Source organism: Psittacula echo (assembly GCF_963264785.1).
Source record: "Psittacula echo genome assembly, chromosome: 6".
NCBI lineage: Eukaryota > Metazoa > Chordata > Aves > Psittaciformes > Psittacidae > Psittacula > Psittacula echo.
In genome coordinates, this window is record NC_137743.1 from 78,994,264 (window position 1) to 79,014,000 (window position 19,737).

Below are 19,737 nucleotides of genomic sequence, written 5' to 3' on the forward strand. Positions count from 1 at the left end.
GGGGAATTTAGAGACACATTGAGAGACAAGAACCATCTGCAATTAGGTAAATATTTGGTAATGTTGAAGCTATACAATATAACCTGGACACACGTAGCACTCAGTCCGCAAACAGTTTAGCACCATATTGATAGGTCATGAAGCAAAACGCTTTCTTCGAGGTTTGCTTGGAAGTAAAAGCATGAAATAGCACAGTGCAAGGTAGTCTATACCCTTAGCTTCTACAGGGGTAGGGAGGGAACGGCCGATGCTTCTGGCTGTCTCAGAGGTATGTGTTGACAGGTCTCTGGCTCTATGTTCCTATCGTCGTCATCACACCAGGGTTGATGTTACCTGAAAGGGTTTGATGGAGAAAGAGAAAATAAATGCGGTTATTCCATGCATGAGGAGGTGCCGATTACTAAGGGAAGGGAAAGGAGTTCATTGCCAGGACTTGCTATGGAATCCAGAGCACCACAAGCAAGCTCACTACAGCCATGCACTGGGCTGGAAATCACAGCATCACAGACTGGTTTGGGCTGGGAAGGACCTTAAAGCTTACCCAGCTCCAGCCCCCTGCCAAAGGCAGGGTCACCTTCCACTAGCCCCGGGGCTGAGCCCTCCTCAGCTGCACATTTGCTGCTTACCAGGGACACAGAACTTTTCACATTCTTTCTGTGTGTTGAATCTGTTGTCGTTGCCTCCACAGCCGCCGTACCAGAACCGGGCACAGCTCTTGGTCGCGGGGTCATAGTACCACTTGAGCACAAAGTTCCTGCAGGTCCCCTCATCTTTTTGCAGCCGACAGATGTCCATGACTGTGGGTAAAAGCAGGAGAAGTCAGCAATAACACTCCTGGTGAACCATGGCCTCTCTGAAAGTATCCGCATGGCAGAGCAATGCCTGCAAGCAGGGCTGGCATGCAAGCTCAGAAAGGACAACCACAGCACCGACTCTGCACATCTCCTGTGACTAAATCCCATCTCTTTGTTTGCAGAAAGTCTTTCTTTTGAGGTCACCAGCCCTGAACCACCAGACCTGGGCATGAGTGAAAATCTAAGTCATGAGTCAAACCAGTAATTCAGTAAAGCAGAACCAGCAACTGAAGGAAAAGTGTGGAGTTACTCTCATTGGAGGGTATTTGCAGCTTGAGCCCCTTTTTTAATTCATTAAAATAAAATAAACTCCTTTACCACCTTCTTTTCTTGATCACTGCATACAGAGCACACCAGCAGTGACTGCAGGGGGAATTAAGTCTTAAAGTTACCTTCTGATCATCATGTCTTAGGGTCATGCCTTTTGTAAGCCAGGTGCCAGAAATCAAGATAATGAAAGGACTTGTCTGAAATGGTGAAAAGCCCCCTTATAATCACACAGGGCACCCAGAAATAGCTCTTTGGTGACAGCAAAGGTGCTTGAACCAGCTGTGACCCTCAGACAGCTCATGTGAAGGCAGGATTTTGCGAGATAACAACTTTATATTCATCTTTCTGTGATTCTGCCCATCCCAAGCAACAGTCAAAAGCAATCAGGCAGTAATTGCAGGGGGCTGAGAGATCTCACCAGGTTTCTATACTACCAGAAACAGAGCCCCAAGATACCCACAAGTGAATATAGGGAAGAATATATTGATACAGGGTGAATATATGGAAGGGTTTGTTTCCCAGCAAGTTTCTCTGGGGCCTGATGAAAGCCAAGGCAGGCTAAACCCGTCTAAAGTTTCCACAGGAAACAGGCACAGAAGATTATCCCTGCAATCCCAGCTAGAAAGCAGGTCTGGCAGTGGGCCCTGGGCAATACGAAAGCACTGGTGGCAGGCTTGCTCTAAAGGAAATTGTGGTTGGTTGTGGAAGCTGCCGGGAGCCCAGGATCACTGCAGCACAGCAGAGTGCATGCAGGACGGACACAGAGTGCCCAGATAGTGTCAGAGACCTCACAGCCCAGCCACACGTACGCTTCTGAGTAGATCCTGCCAAACACCCAAACCCTTTCTGACCATTCATTTTAGCTGTATTTTTCCCTCTTCTGCATGCGGAATGACTCCATGCTGTGACTGAACAGATGCTGCTAGAACAACGCTGTGATCCCTTGACTCTTTAGAAAAGAGGAGCTGGGAACACATCCTTTCTGAGGGAGGAAACCTGTCCAAAGGTATTCTCCTGCCCATCATCCTGTTCTAAATGCAGGTTTTTGAAGCAGGATTTCTTTTTTGTATTTCTGTTTTCAAATCTGGAATTTGAAATCACAGAATCTGAAAACTGACTTGATTTGCAACCTTCAGTTTGCCTGCTCAAGTGCCTGGTGCCACCCTTCATTTTCAGAGCACCATCCAGTAACTCCTCTGGCTGAACCCCTGGATGGCATTTGAACTAAAACCTCCCCCCCCAAAACCAAATAACCAAGCCCAAAACACATTAAATGAAATAAAAGCTTATCCAAAAAATGTCAGAGAATTGATGGAAAGAATGAACTTGGCAGGTCAAATGTGTTTTTACGTTGTGACTGTCTCTGTCAGGTTCAAAAGATGGGGACCAGCCACTATAAGCCAAGGTTTTAATTCATCTCACAGAGAAAAAGTGCCTGGACTTTTAATCTGGCCTGAGGCCTGGCTAGTGCCTCAGCTGCACTAACAGTTAATTTTGTCATGGCAAAGAAAATATATATAGATATATCTGTTATATATACGTAAAAATTCAATAATGAAAGGTTTTCACAGCATTTAAAAGGCTTCAAATGGGAGGTAGGCCTGGTGGCTTTTGCATAAGACAAAAAGAGAAAGAAGCAGTAAATAGAGCAGGGCAGGCAGAGACATGAGCATCCCTCCAGGGCCCCTCGCTCGCTTTTCTTGACTATCTGCCCAGGGCAGAATGGTGCCAAGTTCATGAAATTTCACTTAAGTCTGAACAGCAGTTGCTGGAAACAGCATTGAGGCATGTGACAATGATCAGGAAGGGCTGGTCTATGGGATGGGGCTGAAAGAAACACATGCCCTCTGGAGGAAACCACACCGGGGGGGGCTTCCCTGCTCCATAAGGATAAAACCCAGCTCGAGACTGGTTTCTGCACAAGCCATACACTGCTTCCTCTGCCTGCAACCAATGGATCTTTGTCCATGGTGTCTGTCCATATCCTGGACGCACCTTGCAATCTCCTTTTGCAGGCAGCTGCCACCCCAGGCATCTCTCCATGGCTGGTGGTGGCCTTCTTCTCCTTGGTTCCCTGCATGTTTCTGCAGGGGCACCCACAGCTGGACTCAGGGTGCACTGCTGCCAATAGCAAAAGCTCCTGGGACTAATCTAAGGAGCCTAAAATACACCTGAGAAAATCAAATGGATGGGAGGGATCCTTCATTTGCCTTTTCAAGCCCTGGCACATCCCTGCGAGGATTAAAGTTCTGCCATTAGGTACCAGTGCTTGCTTCACTCCTGGATTTCCCTCCCATCTCTGCAAAGGACCCTGAAAAAACCCTGAAAAGGAGGAGAGGCTACTGTGGTAGGAAGGCTTTGCTAGGGTTAAGTTCCCATCCCAACCCTTGCTGAACCAACACATGTGAATTCGAGCCTCTAATTCCATACCAAGTCTCCAAGAGGTTGTTCTCAGAACCTCCCTGAGGGGATCATTGCCCTGTGGGCTCCTCCCTCAACTTGGATTTTCATCTTTTGGTGCAAAAAAAGACATCTGCACATGAGACCCAAGAACCAGGGAGTGATTTTACATCAAGCGTTTGGTTACATGCAGTGAAACATGTGCAAGTCTGACATCTCAACAAAGACATGCTCCAGAGTGGTGGCATTGAGTGGTCATGCAACAGTAATAGGAACTGCTCTGGGACCAGTTCAGCCACCTCACCCTTCTCATGAAATCTGAACCTTTCACAAAGCACCAATTTTGCTGCAGTTTGCACTCTGGTTGTGCAAACACAGCGTGTCCTGGTGGGACAACATGCATGCGATGGGACTTCATCATGCAAAGCCGATGGTAGGGCATGGTCATGTCAAGGAGCAAATGCAAACCAAGTCTATGCTACTGGTGATCTTGTATTGGACATGAGTGGATGCATGCTATGAAGTGGTCTAGGTGAAACAATGGATTTGCTTTGGTTTGTGATAAGTGAGGGGTTTGGGTGTTACCTGATGATAATCTTTTCTCAAGAGGTGGCTGCTGCATGGTTTTCTCTGCTGCTGCTGGAGGAAAAAGTGCATGGGTTTGGATATCAAAGATGTTTTCTCTCTGATCTGAACATCATTTGACAATACGATCAAATACAAAAGGATTCATCCCCATGTGGTACTTACATGGTTTTAAGCATTTGCTAATGCACTCAGCTTCAGTCTCAAATCTATTTGCATTACCACCGCAGCCACCATACCAACCCTGGCTGCAGATCTTGTTTTTGTAGTCAAAGAACCACACAATCTGATAGTCCTTGCACTGCATGCCCATGTCAAAGTCCAGCAAGCAAGGGTCGGGCCAATCTGCATGTCAAAAGGTGCAAAGGGTGAGTGATTCTGAGAGGGTTAAAAGCTGAAAAAGCAAAGAGATTGAAAAGAACAAAAGCCTGGTACAGGACTGGTGGCATTTCCTTGATGTGATTCCCCTTCTGAGTGCAAACCTTCCCCAGCCTCTAGCTTGCATCTCCCCACTCTTGTCTTCCTTGTGCATCCATCCCCCAAGTCCATGGACCAAGTTGTTGACAGCCCCTTACTCCCTGCTGGTGCACATGGAATCAGACCCTCACACAACTCCTCCCACATATTTCCAAAGCCATTGGTCTTGGCAGTAACTCTGAATCCTTAAGTATATTTAGTTTATCTCTCAAGGCAAAGCCGCACCTGGGACACTTTAAGGCTTGATGAGGATTTAAACATAAATTCCTTTCCTATCCAGAAATTATAATTTAGGCCCAAATTCCAGAGTTTTTATTAGCAGAGATAGGCCACCCATATGAGCAGCTGTTTTGCCTATATAAGGAGGGTGGATTTTGGGACTTCCTCCAAGGTCCATCAGAAGATTAACACATGTTGCACAGAGGAATAGAGACGACTCAGCTGAACAACCCATCCCAAACCCCTGCCCTGTTCAATGCCTTTAGCTTGTTGAAAAGCTTCAGATTAGCATTCCCTGGGAATGCATCCCCCAGATTGACGTGTGCCATAAATCCTCAGGCAGAGACTTTTGCTGCAAGTTGGTCAACAGGAGAAGCTGAGATTGAGAGCTCTGCATCGAAGCACAGACTGAGCACAGAGCACATCCATTTTCCTTCAGGCAGACCTAAACACACCTTGTTTGCAAAGGACTGGCACACAAGGGGTTAAAGCCATGGGAATGCATGTCACCTGGTGGGGACAAGCCAGGTGAAGGCTTCCCAGGGGATATCAGTGTCAGGGAGAGGGACCAAACCAATGGGAACATACGAGAAGGGTGGGATGATGGAACATGCAGCGAGGCAGAAATGAATGATATGGTCCCTGCTGAGCACAAGCCCTCAAACCCTCCACTGCAGCAAGCTCCAGGGGTAGCACCAGTCAGACATGAGGTCCATGCTCATCCTTTTCAGCACAAGCAGCCATAACCCAAACAGCAGCTTTGCAGCTCTTGCTGGGTGAATGCATTAAGCAGCAGCATCTCCCCGAGCTTCGGAGATCACCTCAGGGGAAAAATGAGCTACAGTGCAAGTGCAATGCTTAAAGAAAAACTGAAGAATTATGATTCAGGGATGAGTTTTGGATGCCAGATCTGTAGCTGGTGCCTGCAACAGGGCTGTGCTGCTTCATGAAGGCTGAGAGCCCTTCCAGAGCCTTGGAAGAAGGGTTGCAGTCTGGCACTTACAGTACAATGAGTGTAATGCTAACGTAAGATGTCAACAAAAGCAGTGAGATGACATATTAACGTGTACAGTGATTATGGGTTGTTAACATAGGTTGACAGGATTAAAAACACCAAGGAGCCGAGACCTATTCTTCACCCCAAGTGAGGAGAGAAGGAGCAAGTATCAGGTGATATTCTGCATCCACATATGCTGGGGAGGCCATGGAGTACAGCTTCGCCTTGCAGAGTAGCCAGCAGTTGGGCCCTGTCTCATCTCCCATCCCTGTGATGGAAACAGGACCGAGTCTGCATCCCTCATGAAGCTCACAGCAACTTCAAGGGGCTCTGGATCCAGCATGGGGTAGAGACTCGAATACAGGGCTCAGACCTACATGGCCAGGGATGTCATCTCTGCTATGATCTGTTGGCTCTGGGTTTAGAAGCAGGCAATGGAAAGATGAGTGCAAGTGTCCAGGTTCTCAGTGGGGTCCTGCCAAAACCCTCCCAGCCCAGTGCTATTGCCCATACTCACGACTCTCAGGACCTTCCAGTGGCTCCGTGTTGAGCATCATGTTGGCCATGGACACCTTGGGCTGTGCTGGGGTCTCTGTGGGGCAGAAGCAGATGGGTCAGCCAAAGAGAAGGGGATCTGTGGCAGTGCCCTCAGCACAGCCATAACCAAACCCACTGGCCCCAACTCCAGCACAGGGCACACACAGGCTGCAGGAGTCAGGTCTGGAGCTGTTCACCACAGCACATGCAGTTCAGAGATGTTTATTAGAGGCAGCTGGCTTGATGACCCCAGCCAGCAGCTCTGCTGTGCAGCTGGGCTCATCCTTGGGGGTGACTGCCAAGAAGCATCCTCAGGGCTCCCACTCACCCCACAGCATGCAGCTGCAGAAGGGCTTTGAAGGAGCAGGACATGGCCTCTCTGTAGCTAGTTTAGCTTTGCTCCTCAGGCCTTAGAGATGGCAGAAAACAGCGGCATTCTCCAAGGGAGTAGATAGTCCGCGATGGACCTTCTTCTTGTTCCCCTGCAGCCCTCAAGGACTGTCCATGCATTGCATGCCTCTCAGACTCCTCCCATCATGGCCTCACATCCCTCTAGGAACTATGCTGTTGAGGATTGTCACTTGTGATGGAAAGGAGAACATGGTTCATACTGCACCATGTTCTGCACAGCTGCAGCCTATTGTATCCTCATGAAAACCTGTGGCTTATTTTCCACGGGGGTGGAAGGGGGTTGCAGCCACAGGAGGGGCTGGATTTGCTTTTTTCTGATGAGAGTATGGGGGGGGAGGGGGGGCAAGTCCTACCCAGCATTTAGGTCACAGCTGATAGACAAATACAGTGTCACCACGGCCTACCCCATTTGTTCTTGTTCTAGATTTACTCTGTGGGAATGCAGCTTCCCTGGGCATTGAGAGCTCCAGCTCAGCACATGAAAATGTTATTTCCACACACACTGATGTCTTTTCTCAACATTTTTGTGGGCATGTTTATTGCTCTTGAAGGTAAGAGACTTCAGACCTAATCCAAACCCACTGAAGCTAATGGAAAGGCTCTTCATGGGCACTGAAATTGGCTCTGAGATGCCAGCACTGGCAGGACCAGTGCAAACTTCTCCACAGCACCAAGCCAAGCCACCTTTGGGCCAAACCAGAGTAAAAATACCCCAACCAAACAACTTGGCTGTGTCTTACACAGCAACTTTTGGCCATGCCAAAATGTTTGGTGAGGTTTACATGTGATCTGGATGCATGGAGCTTGAGTACCCAAAGGACTAAACCCTGCATTTAATCTCTTATTTGTCTTTTTGGTTTGTTTGGGTTTTTTTTTTTTATAATATCATGAAGTAGATGGGTGTCTATAGAAATCGTGATTGGAAAAGAAGCTTTGCTTGCTTATTGTGCAATCAGGCTGGACTAGATTTGGTCTGTGTTAACCCACTTTGACTCTTACTATTACTTACAGGAATGCCATCTGGACCCCACCAACACCCAATTTGCAAAGCCTCCTGCACACATAATAAGACAAACCCCGCTCTGGGACCAGCTTTACTTCTCCCACAACCTGTGTTGATTTAACACCACTGAAGTGTCAACTCGCATGTTGTAAAGTAGCACATTTGCTGCATTCCACAACCAGCTCCAGCTGCTGGTCTGGGGGATGCAGGACCTGCAGTGAAACAACTGAGCATTGCCAGGGCTCTGATTGTTGGTCCCTACCAATTGCCCATGACTTACGTAGGGACTTTTCCCAGTTTTTTGTGTCCATTTAATGAAAACATGGATGTTGCGTGTTTTCCTCAGGAGGTACTCACTTGTGCTGAATGTCCCTGTGTACGTCACTTTGGGTTGGGATTTCTGGTAGCCAATAACAACGACAAGGTATTTCTGTCCACTCTTGAGTCCGTGGATGATATGCTCAGTGCCTGTCAGGTTTTGGTTCTGCACCAGCGAGTGGTCAAGCGCAGCGGTGATGGAGATCTCAAATGTGTAGGCACTGTGTGGCTCGGGGCTGGCCCAGCGCAGCCTGGCACTGGTCTCAGTGACATCAGTGATCTGGATGTCGTGGCTCTTTGCTGCAAAGCAAGGTCAGGAGAAACATTAAGCAAGGACTTGAAGAGAAAAGATCTCAGGGAACAGGTGTCTCAGTGCTGTGAAATCTCCTTCCCAGTCCACAGCAAAAAAACCTGTCTATGGGCAGTTGTGGTGTATGCAAACCAGGTTCTGACTTGCCTGTCTCAGATATCCAACCCAACAAAGTTGACTGCTTTTACTTATTGCTTTCCATTTATTATTTACATGGGGACATGCGTTCACTGACTGGTTAAGTGTCCCTGTGCTATGGCACACATTCTTTGTTACTCATTCAGCCAGTGCAGATCTGCCTGCACCCCCTTGCAAAAACACAGGGGAAAACCCCTTTACATGAGCTATGCTCACATGAAAGAGTTTCAGCATTCCCAAATAGGTCTCCACACTGTTTCCGTGGTAAACTAACTGAACTATTTATATTAGCTGTCAGAGAATTCAAACAATACCATGGTATGAACCACCATAAACAGCAAAATTTAGACAAGGGGGTAATGGTACAAGATAAACATAGAAAGCAATAGGAGGTACTAGACATCTGAGCAGCAGATGATTGATTGTCTAGTAACTCACAGAATGGTTTGGGTTGGAAAGGCTCCAACCCCCCTGCCACACCTTCCCATAGACCAAGTTGCTCAAGATCCTGTCCAACCTGGCCTTGAACACTGTCAGATTTAGATGTCCTGCTTATGTTTTGCTCATAGGCATTACGTCTCCCACCTGGTTTTGCACAAAAGCCTCACCACAAGTTGACAAAGCCTTAACCCCCACGAAGAGCAGACTTTCAGGTTTGCACCTAAAGCAGGAAATCTGGCCTCTCACTGACATTTGCTATAGGAATAATCTCACAGAGGAAGAGAAGCCACAACCCACCATGGTACAGACCAGTGAGAGGCACAGCTCTTGTGGAGAGAGCCTTCCACATACCTTGTCTTCTCCTGCCTCCTGACACAGCCACTGTGGAGTTGGCAGTGGCACGGCCAACGACTTTGGCATGGGCGGTGGTGCTTGCCTGGACCACGGTGGTGGTGGCATTCACCTGGACCACAGTGCTGGTCGGTGTCTGGTCAGTGGCTCTGCTCTGGGCAGTGGTGGTTCTGGTGTGGGTACTGGTACCCGCAGCAGGCTTGGTGCTCACACTGACTGTGGTGCTGCTGGCACTGGGGGTCTGGCTCACGGTCACATTGGGTGCCACGTACCTGTGAAAGCAAAAGCAGCTGCTATGGCTTTTTTACTCTCCTTGTTTAAGCAGAATTTTGGAACTGGAGAGGATCTGACATAGAAACCATTAGCAAGAACAGACCCACCATCCCCTTACCCCTGAGGTCAATAGTCTATGTCAGCTTTAGACGTGCCCACAGCCAAACAATGAAAAGTGCCTATCACTTGGGGCACAAGTCTGTCTATATATCAACTGGACACACATAAGAGTGAATTCAGTAGATCTGTAGCATGCCTAATTTCCAGGGGCTTGACCTTCTAAAGCCAGGACAGCTCTGTGCCAGCAATGAATGAATCTCGGTGATACGAGCTTTGTCTTCTGTTTAGAAACTATTCTATGATGGATCCTGTATATCAGGTAGTCCAGGGCAGCCCAGCCTCTGAAAACAGCTCATTGAATGGAAAATCCCCAAATAGTAGTAGTCATTTCTGGAATTCCTGACCTACATGATGACAGTAGCATATACCTCTTTCATATCCTCTGTACTATATATCTAAATATAGAATTTAGCCCAAACTTCAAATGATATGTGTAGTTGTCTACCTTTCTCCCCCAGACAGGAGTTAGCAAAGCTCATTCTCTAGGAGACAAACCACTGCTTACACTGCTCTCTGCCCAGTGTGCCCAGGGCTCTGGCTCTTGGCTTGCTGATCATTCTGGAGCCACTCACACTGTTTCCTCAGCTCTGGAGATAGGTAGAAAGCAAAGTTGCCTAGAAACAGAGAGAGAATGTCATTAAACACTGATGTTGAGCATGGTGGTTACCTACCAAACCACATTACATCTATTTCTCCATTTATTTATTTCTAAATGAAACAACTCCTCTCTTCCTGCTTGCTCTGATAACAGCTATGGAATATGTTTGGTGTAGCTACTGAAGTATCCTGGCCTGGGAGGCCAATTGTTATAATAACAAGAATTCTTATTCCAATTTACAAACATGAGAGCAGTAACTATAAGATATCAGAGGGTGTATGCGTGTCACATGTGAACAGCGTGGTTACAACCAGGCACTTCCAACCACACACTTAACATCAGAATTTTCCAGGATCCCTGTAAGCAGTAAATGGAAAAAGGAAACTGAGAAAACCTAAATATTTATTCCAGGGAAAGATGTGCTCACGCTTCCTTCTTATTTAGTGCAAGATATTCCTGAATCAGTGGGTTATTACTCCAGTAGACTGGTTTTCAGGGCTTTTTTGATAAGAATAGCTTTCTTAATAAGGGCCCAAGGCTTGCCCTTGCTGGCCAGGTCTATGTAGGATCTCTAGCAGTTGGCTGTAGCTGGAGATCCAGCTCAGGCTTTCTAGCTAGGCCAAGATGCAAATTTTCTAGGCACAATCCCAAACACAGCAGCATTATTTGTCCCTGAGCAAAGAACCCTGTTCATCTGGTCCTTAAATCTGCGTAGAGCAACTCCAGATCTCAGCCTGAGCCATCCACATGTCTGCCAGACATGACACTTATGCTGAAGTTGGGAAGAAAGATTTGCTGGGTGTTCAGGGAGCGCAGGGGGAGTGCTGGCAGGCTGCAGAGGACCAAGAGCCCTAGCAGGACCAGATCTACGGGACATGTTGCAGATGTAACTGGCAAGCCAGGCAGGATTAAGCCAAAGTACAGAAAACACTACTTGGCGGGCCAGGGGACTGCATAGGATGGGCTAGGAAGTCAACAGTGAACAAAACCCAGACATACTTAACTAAGCAGACCTATGAGCAGCAATAAACAGACCAAACAGTACAGAACATATAAAAAGAGACTTAACTTCATGGGACCCGCTGCCCAAAGAGGTGGTCAGGCCAGAGCCCACCCAACCAGGCAGGTAGACCAAACCTGGCAGATTAACCCCTCTGAAGTCACATGTTGCCCCTTCCTTAACACTTTGGCTGCAGGATGTGATACTTACTTCTAATAAAAGAAGGCAGCAGTCTCCCAAAGCGCAGTAAGGGCTCCTCATGAAGCTCTCCTGGTTTATCTACCAATTTGAAGAACACATCATTTGGCTCACTAGCTAGGCTATAGATACTCTTAACATCCACCTTCCTGCCAATTCCCAAGACAACAAAGAAGTACCCTTTGCATTTTGCACCGGTAACAACCTTCTGCAGGTACTCAAGTTCTTGTTTATTCACTTTTCCAGTCATCATCAGAACTATGACTCTTATATCCCGAGGGTTTGGTGCACTTTCAAAAACATGAGCCATTGTGTGTTCAATTGCACTTCCTATAGCCTTCGTGCCATGGAGCTGGGTCATTTGGTTGTGCAGGTAATTGATGATCTTCTCTTTGGACCCATAATCAGTCAGTGAAAACTCAGTTTTTACTGGTGGGAAGCTTGAGTTGGTTTCATATTCATAAGGAGCTTGCTGGAGAACTGCCACTCTTGCATGGTGCTGAGATACTTTTGGCTCAGAGCTGATTTCCAGGTTACTTACGAGGTGAGAAATGTACTTCTTCATCTCATTGAACTGCAGAGGGGTGGTGGACTCTGAGCTATCCATGATGAAGGCTATGTCAGTGTCTATATCTGTTGGAGCTGCCCTTCTGTCTCTGAATACAGGTCTCTGACTACCAAAACCACAGATGGGATCAGGCTCACACACATCTAGGGAAGAAAAATAATAGGTTTAACCTGGAGGAACTGAAGATAACCCTCTCTTAACATTGTAAAAATCTCATGTCATATGAAATGCTATCAGGCCTTGACCATGCACTGATGCATTACTTGACACCAAAGTCATTTCATCCTGAAATACACTTAAGTATGCATTTACTATTTTTACATGCTCCTTTGTCCAAAGGGATCCCTGAAGTACTCTGTCATAAATGGCAGAAGGCCATATTTTATAGCGTTTAGCTATTGCTATTTGGGCTGTAGAACTGGGAAGCAGCCAAAAAAAGGAGCTTCTCTTTACAAAGAGGATAACGCCCAGCAAGCCTCATTCACAATGCCAGTGCTTCCTGCTCAGCCTAAGAATATGAATCCCTTGTCTTCAGCAGCAAAAGAGCTGACTCCCAACTGGGCTTCCCTTCGGCATCACTGACAACCGACTGCTGTGTGACCAGAAGGATTTGGCACTGTCTAAAGGAGAAATTGGATGCTTTACCCAGACAAATGTGACAAGTCAAGAGCCTCTGGATAGTTTCATTCAGCTGACTGCCGCTGGTTGGCAGAACAATTGCATGTCCAACCGCTGTGTTGTTGATCTGGTTAGATGCAAACAGAAAAACATGGTGTTAGTAATGCTGCCTTCTGTTGTTTTCAGCTCAGAGCAGCGGAGGGCAATCCATGACTCTTAGAGATTCTCTACTCAGCACGCTTCTTTTGGTGGATCCCATTTGGAAGACTGTAATGCCTCCAACACCAGTTAGTGAGAATAGTTTGGAAACATAAACTCCAAGAAAAGGGTCAAGCACTTGAACCAGTGCTCAGCATGCTCATCTGGGTTTTCTTTGTTGTTTTAAAACCCAGTGCATCCACTCCCTCTCTGCCAGCAAAGCTAATGTACTTCCCACCCTCTGCCTTTCTGTCAGGCATTTATTGCTATGGGGACTGTCCTTACTTCTGTTTCACACCACACCTGGCTTGCTGGACTCATGATCTGGGAAACACATGATCATCACAGCCTCAGTAGCCTTTCACAGCATGTGCTGTGGTTTGAATTTCTCTCCTAATAGACTTAGAACCATGGAATGGTTTGGGTTGGAAGGGACCTTAAAGCTCATCCAGTTCCAACCCCCTGCCACGGGCAGGGACACCTTCCACTAGAGCAGCTTGCTCCAAGCCCCTGTGTCCAACCTGGCCTTGAACACTGCCAGGGATGGGGCAGCCACAGCTTCTCTGAGCACCCTGTGCCAGCGCCTCAGCACCCTCACAGGGAAGAACTTCTTGCTGAGTGAGTTTGCACAGCAACACATTCTCAGCACAAGGCACCTGAAAAGACTGCAGAAGCCACCCACTGCCTGTAGGAGCAAACACTGTCAATGTCCCCAGCAAACCAGACTGAGCTCATAAGCCAGAAATGAAAGAAAGGGTGCATGACCCCTAACCTCCAGAGCTCTGGTGAGAACCGGGTCCTGTCTGCTGGTTAGGAACACTGGCATGACCCCGGCATCGTAGAGTTTGAGCACAGCGTCGTTGAGCTGCGAGGAGGCTCTTGTGTCCCCGTTGCTGAAGAAGACAGCCACCTTCCTCATAAGAAAGCCACTTCGGGCACGCTTGAATGTATTCCTGGCCACGAAGGACATGGCGGTCTCCAGGCTACGTGGCTTCGTGGTCAGGGTTGCCTGGAAGTTTTGGATCTGCTGGAGGAGGCTTGATTTCTTCCTGGCATCAGCAAAGCGGATCTCGGTGGTGACCTCATTGTTGTAGGTGACCAGAGCCACCCGGGCACCCCGAGGACAGTTGCTTTCAGCGATGGTTAGGTTGTTGACCACTCTGAGCACGGTTTGCTTCATCCTGTTGAAAACCTCCCTCACGACACCCGAGGAGGTGTCGATAGCAAAGGCCAGCTCGGTTGGGAAGACAGGGCACTCCTTGGGACCTGCCAGAAACGTGTGTTGGGAACAAACAGTGCCCCAGATAGCTGGCAGGGTGCAAGGCCCATGTCCTCAGCGGGGGTAAATCATTCATACCACATACGTGGAGAACGCAATTGTGGCACACAGTCACACTGGCGTTGAAGATGACTTACCATAGCAGCAAGCTGTGGGAAAGATAAGGAAAGAAAGGAGTTTGGTCAGTGCCATTTGTGTAACATGACAGGCACACAAGGGTAGAGACGGGGATTTAGCAAAGCACTGATGTACTCACGGCATTTGTCTTTGATGTTCCGCACAAGCGCACATTGCTTTAGAAAATAAAATGAAAGAGGGAGAGAAAAGGGAAAAAAAAGAGACCTGTGACACAGCCAACAAAAGAGTATTTCAGTACAAGAAGGAACTTATGCCACACTTACATCTCTGGATTCTCCTTTATCACCCTTAAGTCCCTGTTTAAAAGAAATAAAGAGAAACTGAGTGCAACGTGTATTTTCAGGGTGCCCCCTGTAACCAGCTGGAATAATTACTTAACCATGGCTCATGGAGAAGCTAAGGGAAAACCTGCTTGTTTTCAGGTGTTTTCTCACGTTTCCCCATGTGAGGAGTAAACCTAGTTGAGGTCAAACCCAAATGGGACATTTACAATGCTCCAGGTTCATATGCAAAGCAAGCCAAGTCACCTTGTCCTTTCTAGGGCGCTCTGTGCCAGTCACATTTGGTCATAGACCATGTCCTGTGTGGGGCAATAAATGACAAAGAGCTGAGAACTTCCTAGAAGGAGTATGAAGTGGCATATTTGCCATAGGGGAATCCCAGTTCCTGATAAGAGCCTGTCTACTGGGTTTTGCCTTCTGCTGTGCATTGCAGTTTGAGGATGGGTGAATATTTATCAGTTATAAACAGCTAGTTAGGAATTTATACAGACACATCCATGACAAGTAAAAGAGGAATTTGCCCAACTTGAAATCAGAAGGAGATGGCAATGGGCATGTTTTTCAACCCCTGACACCAACAGGGACTACCACGTTTCTCAGGGAAGCAACCAAGAACCTCTCAAAGGGGGAAGCAAGAGGCTCCATCAGCAATGCAATGAACACTTACAGATGGTCCAGGATATCCAACCTCTCCTTTCTGACCAGGTGTCCCAGGTTCTCCTGAATTTCCCTAGAAAGAAAGAGCAGAGAAGTCCCAGGAGCAAGTGTCAATGCTTACAAAAGATGTATGCATCTTCCAGGCTGTCCATGCGCAAGGGAAGGTGCCATGGTCCCACTTACTCTGCGGCCTCTGTTTCCTTTAGGGCCGGGGCCTCCAGCAACACCACGGTCACCAGGTCCACCCTGGTCAGGGAGAAACACAAATGGTATCTCTAAACCTGCACAGGACCACAGATAATTGCTACATCACTTGGAGAATGAATACACAGCTCATGGGCTGCACCATACCTTGGGCCCTGGGTAGCCGATGAAGCCGCGTTCTCCCTGAAACAACAGGAAGGTTTATTTGAATATGGTTTAGCAAATTAAGAGGGTTCTGCAGGGAGATGTGTACCAATTGCAGGCAGATCTGTACCAACTGCAGGGATTAAGTGATGAAGGAAAAAGGGAGTGAGATTGCAAATTCAGTTTGCAACTTTGTTCCGCATATGATTAATACAAAGAAGGCAGCCGCTCTTTTCAAGGTCTGGCTGCTCCTCTGTGGGTAATTTCAACTGTAGAGGAGCTGTCAGAGATGCTGGAGCATTGTTTTCCAAGTCCCAGAGACATTCATGGGGGTCTCTGGCCAAAAGGTGCAAAACCATTGTGCTTCTTCCTTGGAGAAGCTGATCTATGTAGGCAAAAATAAGACAAATGCAGAGGGGAAAGGTTATAAGTATCTTGCCTGACCTTTTTATCAGGGTACACACAGGGCTGATTTTTGTCCCTGTATGTATTTGACTTCACTTAGGCTCTGCCCTTGCCCATCTGCACTGCAGACATGAGCTACTTCCTTGTCCCTAGTAACTCATGTTGGGCACATGTGCATAAACCTATGAGCACACTTAGCATACACCTACCTTTCTGCCTTTAGGACCTGGGCCACCGATACCATCTCGTCCATCATCACCCTAAAAATGGAAAACCAAAGCCATTAATATGCATCGAATAAGAATCACTTAAACCTCACAGATACAGCACCATCAATACCCAATCAGAACCAATTTATGCCACAGACTTCGAGAAGTTCTTCTACAGATTAAATTATTGCAAGAAAAAATAGCACAAAAAGGTGGGGCCAAAACTACAAATTTGAATTAAAACTGCTTAGTATATACATGATAATCCAGTTAGAAGTCAGCAATGAGGAGCAGGTTAGGAGGTCAGTCAATACTAGGGATGTACTTAGGGGTGATCTCCAAGATGTGAAAAGTCACTTTTCAAATGAATACAATTCATCTCCTTGAAGATACTACTGTTACCAACTCTGCTCACACCAGCTGAAGATATAAAGCTGGTTTCTCTCTCTCAATTGAACTATGTAGGATGCAAAGTCCATAGGGAGCTAAAACATCTGCTGGAAAGGGCTGTGACCTGTTTACAACAGGAGAAGGTTCAGACGAGCTTCTTTAAAAATGTGAGTGCATGGCCACACTTACCATCTCTCCTCGTGGACCTTGCTGTCCATTTGCCCCTTTGGGTCCAGGGTTTCCAGGCTCACCCTGAAAACAGGAGCATCTGTTAAAGCATGTGCTGAAACTCCAGGCAACTCCAAGACTTTCCCACCCCATCAGCACTGGTTTCCTTATACAGACCAGCCTGCAGCTGTCCTTGCAGAAGACAGTCATGACTGGACCTACACAGGCAGTAATGCTACAGAACACTTGCTCTTTAGTGGGACACCAGAGACCAGCCAGCTCCCACCACAGGATGGGGTTTGTTTTTCATCAACACTGCAAAAGGGAAGCTCTCAAGCTCTGGAGGTCTTGCCAGTGCAAAAGGACAGTGGAGCTGCCATGGAAATGAACCAGTGTGTGTGTGTGCGTGTGTGTGTGTGTAAAGGTAAACTATAAACCACATGGTTTCACCTATAGAGGATCTGGAAAGATCCAGCACCCACCTTCCCATGTGGGCATCAGCTGAGAATTTGCCCTGGAAAATTACTTGGGAAGTTCAGTTACTCAATTACTTTTCCCACTCTGTTCAATGGAAGAGGAGCCTAATGAAGCAACCAGAGCATAGACCCTGTTCTACTCTGCACTGTACAAGCCAGTGATTTTCACTGTAATTTTGCTCCAAGAGGTTCATCTGAAGTATATTTTTTTTAAGGTCACTCCTATCCAGAAGTTTTTCATCACTGTTTTAGTTGCTGATACCAAATGCTCGTGAAGACAAACCTTTAATCCCAGGGGACCGATCCTGCCCCGCTCTCCTGGGGCTCCTGGTGGTCCACCACCGGCCTGGAATGGAGACAGGGAAAGGCGTATCGGCAACATGTCAATAAAACTGGGTGCCAAAAACTAGGGTATTGGGTGACCATGGAAGTCGTGTATTAACTACCAGGGCTGGTGCCTCTCAAAGCACCTTAGGAAGTTCAGAAGTCTAATTCACAGTTGGGAAGAGCTGAAGAACAAGGTCAGTTCAGTACAAGTGTCAGCAGTGACTTACATTGTCCCTAGAGAACCCCCCTGGGAAAGGTGCAAACAAGAGGGGCAAAGTCCTGCTCAGGATGGGGAAATGCAGGATGTGCCTCAAGTCTTGCTGGAGTATGCAGCAGGAGGGAGAAATGAACGCATGGGAGGCCCCAGCAAGCACGTGAGATGGCTGTGCTCTGGTGTCAGAGATGTCCTGCACGTCACTTCAGGCTTTAGTTAAGATCACAAACCATCAATGGGCCAAATGATGAAGTCCTGACCCCTTTGTGTTTGCTTCGAACTCTTTCTCTTCTGTAACTCTTGATCAAGAGCTCTTTAGCATAAGCTGAGAGGAGAATCACACTGGAAGAGTGTGTTATAAGAGAGTTAAACAGAGTTGGAACCCTAGAGGGTTCCTAAAGGGAATGGGAAGACACATTGGTGGCATCTTATTAGCTCAGTGAGATGTTCTTGCTCAGTACAGCCAGGTCAATGGCTGAGAAGCAGCAAAAGGGTTTACCCTGGGTCCAGGAACACCCTGTTCTCCTCTGATGCCTGGCGTGCCAAGCTGGCCAGGAGGACCCTGTGTGGAGAGAAAAGAGAGGCTGCGACATACACATGGGCAGAAACACACCAGTGCTATCCCAGGTCACAAAGGAAAGCAAATGCTATAGCACCCGAGAGATGGTAATCAAACATGTCACAGCTTGGGTAGTACGAATGGGATGGCTCGATGTCCCCAGGCAGGACAATCAGGCCACAATACATCCAAAAACACCCAAATCCCAACAGTCCTCGCTACTGAGACTCTTTGAAGAAGTGGCTGTGATGAAATAATGCAACAGCATCACGAGTTAAAACATTTTGTTTGCTTTAAGCTCACTGACCTGTGGCCCTCTCATGCCTTGTTCTCCAGCTGGCCCCGCTTGACCGGGCAAGCCCTTGGTACCCTTGAAGTGCAAAACAGGACAATGCAGGTTAGCATGGGGGAATGTGGTCAATGCCAAGAAGCTCAGGAGATCTCAGGGCATTTACAGCTGCATAAAGAGCAGGGAAGGGCAGCTGTCTGGGATGTTTATTCAGGATATGGTTATGGCAGAGAATAAGCACAGAACTGGTGGGTTAATTCACCTCCTGCAATCAGCGGGCAGCAATCTCCTTTATGCTTTGGCCCCATTACGCTACTCCAGCAGCAAGCTGAGACAAAGCATCTGGCCAGGGAACGCTGCAGAGGACGGGCAGCCCCGGGCATATGAATGGCTGAGTTTGCACTGAATCCAGCAAGAAGCATACAGGGAGATGAGCCTGAGGAAGAAGGGGAAAACTGGGAGGAGAGAGGAGACAAAGAGAAGGAAGCAAAGCCTGTATCTCTCTTAGCATGCTTCTGGGTGCTGTGGCTGCCTGGCCAGTGGCATAGCAGGAGCCCCATGTGTTGCTCCCATCACCACTTACTTTAACTCCTATCGGTCCCCTGCGTCCTGCCATACCCTGCAGATGAAGAAACAATGAGACTTGTTACTCAAATAAATAAGCACGCATTTCTCTGTTGCTTTTTGATCCATGTATCGCTACTTCTCTTAATCCAAAATTACATTTGAATAGCTTAAACTACCAGGAAAAGAGGGAGAGAACTGTCTTGTATCAAAGCATGTTCTCTCCTTCTTTATGTCCCCCAACTCTTCACCACATAGGTGAGTTGCTCCCTCACACCTGCATGCCAGATGCCTATGCCAGAGTCAGTCAGATGTAGCTTCACTGGTCTGAGCACTGAGTTACTTGAATGGGAATAACTCAGATTAGACCTTTAAAGTCTATAGGCCGGGAAAAAAACAGGCATTTTCCTTTTGAGTTTTCTTGGGTTTTTTTATTTGTCCAGGGTTTTATTTAGGTTAAAATCCTGATAGCTGTGAAACAAAATACATGCAAAGGCGGGAGGTGAAATGTCATTGTTGGTTTAAGCTAGGCCCCTTCTAAGTGTGGGT

General features: G+C 47.3%; 1 protein-coding gene across 2 annotated transcripts in view; it reads right to left on the minus strand.

Annotated features, from left to right (window-relative positions):
* Positions 1–292: 292 nt before the first annotated feature.
* COL6A3 (collagen type VI alpha 3 chain) overlaps positions 293–19,737 on the minus strand; it is a gene marked incomplete at both ends in the record, with an annotated part of 50,521 nt that continues 31,076 nt past the window's right edge. The window contains 23 exons of one of the 2 annotated variants that reach the window (XM_080621811.1): positions 293–333; positions 627–797; positions 4,110–4,163; positions 4,275–4,454; positions 6,320–6,394; positions 8,111–8,371; positions 9,312–9,583; positions 10,210–10,318; positions 11,513–12,211; positions 12,714–12,813; positions 13,657–14,150; positions 14,301–14,312; positions 14,420–14,456; positions 14,565–14,597; positions 15,250–15,312; positions 15,423–15,485; positions 15,591–15,626; positions 16,202–16,252; positions 16,781–16,843; positions 17,519–17,581; positions 18,276–18,338; positions 18,643–18,705; positions 19,208–19,243. In XM_080621811.1, the coding sequence (XP_080477937.1) occupies positions 293–333; positions 627–797; positions 4,110–4,163; positions 4,275–4,454; positions 6,320–6,394; positions 8,111–8,371; positions 9,312–9,583; positions 10,210–10,318; positions 11,513–12,211; positions 12,714–12,813; positions 13,657–14,150; positions 14,301–14,312; positions 14,420–14,456; positions 14,565–14,597; positions 15,250–15,312; positions 15,423–15,485; positions 15,591–15,626; positions 16,202–16,252; positions 16,781–16,843; positions 17,519–17,581; positions 18,276–18,338; positions 18,643–18,705; positions 19,208–19,243 (3,039 nt within the window). Of the gene's footprint in view, positions 334–626; positions 798–4,109; positions 4,164–4,274; positions 4,455–6,319; positions 6,395–8,110; positions 8,372–9,311; positions 9,584–10,209; positions 10,319–11,512; positions 12,212–12,713; positions 12,814–13,656; positions 14,151–14,300; positions 14,313–14,407; positions 14,457–14,564; positions 14,598–15,249; positions 15,313–15,422; positions 15,486–15,590; positions 15,627–16,201; positions 16,253–16,780; positions 16,844–17,518; positions 17,582–18,275; positions 18,339–18,642; positions 18,706–19,207; positions 19,244–19,737 lie in introns of both variants that reach the window. The other variant, XM_080621810.1, reaches the window with a different exon arrangement.